The sequence below is a fragment of the Maylandia zebra genome, unplaced genomic scaffold (genome assembly GCF_041146795.1).
Source record: "Maylandia zebra isolate NMK-2024a unplaced genomic scaffold, Mzebra_GT3a scaffold17, whole genome shotgun sequence".
Lineage (NCBI taxonomy): Eukaryota > Metazoa > Chordata > Actinopteri > Cichliformes > Cichlidae > Maylandia > Maylandia zebra.
Genome location: NW_027490047.1, coordinates 405,494 through 411,023, shown reverse-complemented (window position 1 = coordinate 411,023; position 5,530 = coordinate 405,494). Strand labels below are relative to the sequence as shown.

At 42.9% G+C, this 5,530-nt stretch overlaps 1 protein-coding gene across 1 annotated transcript; it reads left to right on the top strand.

Moving 5' to 3' along the window:
* Positions 1–756: 756 nt before the first annotated feature.
* Positions 757–5,219, top strand: LOC112433506 (PAN2-PAN3 deadenylation complex catalytic subunit PAN2-like; the record flags this gene model as incomplete). Its single annotated transcript, XM_076881530.1, has 15 exons — positions 757–918; positions 1,050–1,169; positions 1,263–1,391; positions 1,505–1,704; positions 1,823–1,965; positions 2,144–2,250; positions 2,347–2,445; positions 2,543–2,671; positions 2,919–3,056; positions 3,145–3,204; positions 3,295–3,543; positions 3,688–3,831; positions 3,930–4,109; positions 4,222–4,315; positions 4,647–5,219. Coding segments are annotated over 15 exons (2,139 nt in total), but the record flags the coding sequence as incomplete, so codon positions are not given.
* Between the last annotated feature and the right edge of the window lie 311 nt (positions 5,220–5,530).

The following is a 5,530-nucleotide window of genomic DNA, read 5'->3' as shown; positions in this document are numbered from 1 at the left end:
GCACAGCTCCCCGTCCCCCGGTGACCCTGCTAGGTCCACCTTCTTAGGGAAACCCTCTGCAGAGGAGCTGACAGAGCCAGGAACTTGTGAGTTGCGTGTGTCCACTCAGGCATCATTCATGCTTGTTCTGTAGGCAGTTCCTGTCAGAAGGAGGAGGCGCAGCAGGAGCGTCGGGGGGCGGAAGACGGTGCCTCAGTGCCTCTCTCCTTCTGACATTGTTAAAGAAAACACAACAAATTTATAATTATGTAGATAATTACATGTAGATAATGTCCTCAAGTTCTGTATAACCACTTTGTCCTCTCTCTGTGTTTGTTTCCCGTTCGTTGTTGTGTGTGTTTGCGTGCATTTGTCTCTTTCAAACAGGTGCCGGTCCTCACCTCTGCAGTGCTGCCGTCTCCTGTAGCGCTGCATGGTTCTAAGCTAAGTTTCCTTTCCTTTTTCTGTTCTCTCAGATTTGTCCTCAGGTTTGAAGTGTCTGTGTTGTGCAGCTGGTCTGGTCTGTCTCTAGACAGTTCAGGCTTCACCCACTAGTTAAATGGTGGAGGCTCACAGCGACATACTCAACACACAAGTTTCTGAACTCTGCATGAGGGTTTCTCCGGCGAAGTGAGGGCCGTGAGGCACAGCTCCCCGTCCCCCGGTGACCCTGCTAGGTCCACCTTCTTAGGGAAACCCTCTGCAGAGGAGCTGACAGAGCCAGGAACTTGTGAGTTGCGTGTGTCCACTCAGGCATCATTCATGCTTGTTCTGTAGGCAGTTCCTGTCAGAAGGAGGAGGCGCAGCAGGAGCGTCGGGGGGCGGAAGACGGTGCCAAATAAAGAAGAGTCACCTGGTTATTACAACCACATCCCTGAATCTCTAACAGAGAGTGATGAAGAGCCGCTCCTTCACACTGTTCCCGAAAAGTACAGAAAGGTTGGACTTGCTACGTTTCACCCTGGTGTTCATAGAGATACAGTTAAATATGACATGTAACAATTTCTAGAGTGTTGCTACAAGCTTTGATTTCCCAAACATGTGACGAAGATGTGTTTGTTGTGCTTCAGGTGACAATTAAATACTCTAAACGTGGACGGGAAGATTTTGACTTCAAACATTACAACAGGACGTTGTTTGCTGGCCTGGAGCCGCAGATTCCCAACGCCTACTGTAACTGCATGATCCAGGTAAGAAGCTGAAGATTCACAATGTGTACATTTAATTTTTAATATGAGACAATTTGTCAAATGTTCCATGGGTCTTTTATGTTTGCATCTTAGGTGTTATACTTCCTGGAGCCAGTTCGCTGCCTTGTTCAGAATCATTTGTGCCACAAGGAGTTTTGTTTGGCTTGTGAACTCGGCTTCCTCTTCCACATGTTGGATTTGTCACAAGGAGATCCATGTCAGGTAAGTTTCTTTCTTTCTTTGTTTTCAATCTGTTGGGAATTGCAAGGCTCTTACTTTGAAATCTCATTTTGTTGTGACTGCCCAAAGTAACCTCTAATGTCTTCTTCCTTAAGGCCAGCAACTTCCTCAGAGCACTTCGAAACGTCCCTGAAGCCAAAGAGATGGGCCTGATCCTCTCAAACTATGAGGAGACGACAGGAACAGTCGAGCTAGGTCGCTTAATCCAGAGATGGAATCACTTCATCCTCTACCAGCTCTTCCAGGAGACACAGGAGCAGGAGGATCCACGGGCCTACAGGACGACCAGGAGTAGGTAAAACACATTGTTGTTGACCTGCATTCTTACTGGACACTGTCCCAGTCTTATCATTATGTTTGTTTATAAATGCAGAGTTTTCCTTCTGAAACTGTGATTTGTGTTTGTGTTGCAGTTCTCTGGGCTCCCCTGGCGACTCTGTCATTAGAGAGCTGTTTTGTTCTGAAGTTGAGAACCGCAGCCCGTGTCTCTGTGGCATAGAAACAGTCTACTCCTCCCTCATGTTGCTGTTCAACATGCATTACCCTGACTCTCAAGGTGAGTCTGAGAGCACTGAGAGCATGGATATCTGTGACTGTGAATTACTCTGTCTTTGAAACTTGAACTATTAATGATTACATAATGGTTTGAATTAATTTAGTTTTTGAATGAGCAGAGGGAAATATCTGCTTGATTTGATGTATACACTGATATTCATTGTACTTTGACACTTCAGGAGAAAGAATAAAGGAGCACGACTTTGCTGAGATCCTGAAGAAAAGCATCTGCCTGCAGCAGAGATCTCACACATGGTGTGGAAACTGTGACAAGTATCAGCCCACAGTGAGTTACAGCTTTCATTCACTCATAATGACAATTCATTTATGGTTGATTGTTACCTGTTGTGCAGGGTAATCATTTCTTTGTGTTACACTGTAGGTGCAGACACGCAACATTCGACGTCTCCCAGATGTTTTGGTGATAAACTGTGAGGTGAACAGCAGCAAAGAGGCCGAATTCTGGAAGGTTCAGGCCGAGGTAAGCCACTGATTCACTGTGTTTAAATACAGTTAAAAGAAAGTAATGATTTATCTGTTCATTATTTACATGATTGCCCATGTTTCTGTTTTTATAGTACACCTTCAACAAATCCATGCAGAAGACAGATCAGGATCAGCGTCACGTGTGGATCCCCGCCACTCTCAAGATGTCCCTCAGCAAAAGTCAGAGACTGGAGATCAGCAGCTGGCCTGAGGGCGAGGAGGTGAGGACTTTAGATTTTCAGCTGATCTTTGCACTTGAAGAAATAACTGAGTAACTTTTCATCACCAAGTTAAAATTTCACTTCAAGATTAAAACCATATTTCCAGGAGCAATATTTTTAAAACATTATTACACTAATCTGTAGATATTGAACTATAGGTTGGTTTTAGTGTTTTTGTTTCTGTAACACATGAATTTTGTGAAATGAAAAAGTTTATCTTACAATTATTTGCACTTTCTGTTACTAGTTAAGTGCTGCTGAACAGGCGGAGGGAGCTTCTCTGTATGACTTGGTGGCGACGGTGCCGCACATCCTGGACGCTGGCGCGGGTGGTAATCTGGTCGCACACATCAAAGTGGGTGAGACCTACCATCAAAGAAAAGAGGTGAGCGACGCTTAGATAAGAAAAGTTTGACATCTGCTGACTACAAAAAGTTTCATTTTTAACATTCAAAATGATTTTATTATTTCAGGGAGTCTCTCGCCAGCAGTGGTACCTCTTCAATGACTTCCTCATTGAGCCGATTGAGCAGGTAAGGATCCTAGATAAGATTCCTGCTTGTTTATTCATGCTAACTTTAATGTGTGCAGTCATTTAAAAATGTTTCTCCTTTTGTTTTCAGACTGAGGCTGCACAGTTTGATGTGAGCTGGAAAGTGCCAGCCATCCTGTGTTACGCCAAGAGAAACTACCACACCAAATACGACCTCCGCAGTGAGTGTCAGCACAATCAGTCTGAAGTCAAATCCGACTTATATCGGACTGAGAAGCAGAGCAAGACAGACGCCACTTTCATCCCACTCACAGTCAGTGAGATGCCGCAGGCTGGTGACCTGGTGGGGCTGGACGCTGAGTTTGTAAAGCTCAGTGAGGTAAGTCTGGCTATGATACCATCATTTATTATAATATAGGATCAAAAACAATTTTAAATATTCCTAATACATATTTTCAGTAGTTCAGCTAATCTGACTCAAGTATTTAAAACAAATTTGACCCCTGAATGTGTGCGTTTGCAGGAGGAAGCAGTGCTGCATAGCGACGGCACCAAATCGACCATCACGCCCAGTCAGATGTCTGTGGCCAGGATCACCTGTGTGAGGGGTCAGGGGCCCAACGAGGGGGTCCCCTTCATCGATGATTACATCTCCACTCAGGAGCAGGTGAGAAGCTGCAGAGAGAAAAGACCACGCTGACCTGAAAGAATGAATATATAATGTTTCAAGGATCCACCCGCTAACTTGTCAATTTGTTCTTCCAGGTGGTCGACTATTTGACAAAATACTCTGGAATCGAACCTGGAGACCTGGATGCCACAGTATCCTCTAAGGACGTGACCACGCTGAAGTCGACCTACCTGAAGCTACGCTTCCTCATCGATGCAGGAGTTCGCTTCGTCGGCCACGGCCGGCAGAATGACTTTCGTGTCATTAATTTAGTGGTACGTTATTTCATCAGTTTTAAATTTCAAATTAGTTCATATCGTTTAAAGATGTGATTTTTTTTTATAGATGTGCTTTGATTTTAATGTTTTTTATTTTCTGTTTCTTAAGGTTCCCAAAGATCAAGTTATCGACACTGTGCACCTCTTCCGATTGCCCTACAAGAGGATGATTTCTCTGAAATTCCTTGCTTGGTATTTTCTTGGTAAGTTAGTAGAAACAAAAAAAACAAAATCAAATCCAAATAATCCAAATATGAGTCTGTAATCGAATTAAATCACATTATTACAGCGAGAGGGATTAGGATCCAAATATGTAAACTGGATAATCCGCTCATGTTACCGAAGTCAGTATAGTTCATGATGTTTTAGTTGTCATCAAACTCATCTTGGAATTAAATCTGAACAACAAAGTATTTAGAGGCTTTTTTGAGTTCATGCACTAAAGCGTACGTGTCAATTCCTCATATCCACACTGTAATCTGAAGCTGAACACTTTCATTTTAATCATTCCTGACCTTTTTTTCATGTCCACAGGCCTCAACATCCAGGGAGAAACCCACGACAGCACGGAGGACTCATGCACGGCCCTGAAGCTTTACAGGAAGTACCTGGAGCTGTATCAGGAAGGAGGGAATCATTACGTGACGAAAGTGCTCTACGAAGTCTACGACAAAGGCTTCCAGCTGAACTGGAAAGTCCCGGATTCGGACATGAGATAGTCCGTCTGAGTGGACTGAATGCACTCTCCTTCCATCCACGGGTGCTGCTGTGCTTCCCTCTGTGATGGGACTGTGAGCAACACCATGACCTGAGGATGCTCGGGCTGCTTATTTTGTATCATATTTTATAGTTATTTGCTTTGAGTCAGTGACTCAGTTGTTTTTATCATATCTAAATATAAGCTTTTTATTTCAGAGAGGTTTACAGGGGGGAAAGTGATCATTCAAAATATGAATTTGAAGCATTTTGTTTTTGTTTTAAAGGAAAAAGTCAAACTTGTTGCATGTAAATGAAGTCATCCTGAGCACTGTAAAATGTTTGTTGTTTGATACCAGGAAGTGGAGAATGTGCACGAATCCATGAAAATCTTGATTAAAACAGATTCCAACCACAATGAATTTAGTTTGTTTTTTTTCACCAGATTCTGTGAAATCTGTTGCACTGTTCATTTTCCAGCTAACTCTTTCCAGCTTTCTCAGAATTCAGATCAACGTTCAATTTTTCAAAAGCTGTTATTTCTCTTCTATAAATGACACATTTAGCAAGTTTGAAAAAATTGTCCTCAATATTTCACCTCGACATCTTTAAAATGCTCTAACTGGTAAGGACTGTGCTTCAAGTGCAGCATTTACAGCCACCACCAAAAGTAGTAACTATACTTTAATAGACGTGCTTCATTTAATAAAGCTTTAAGTCAC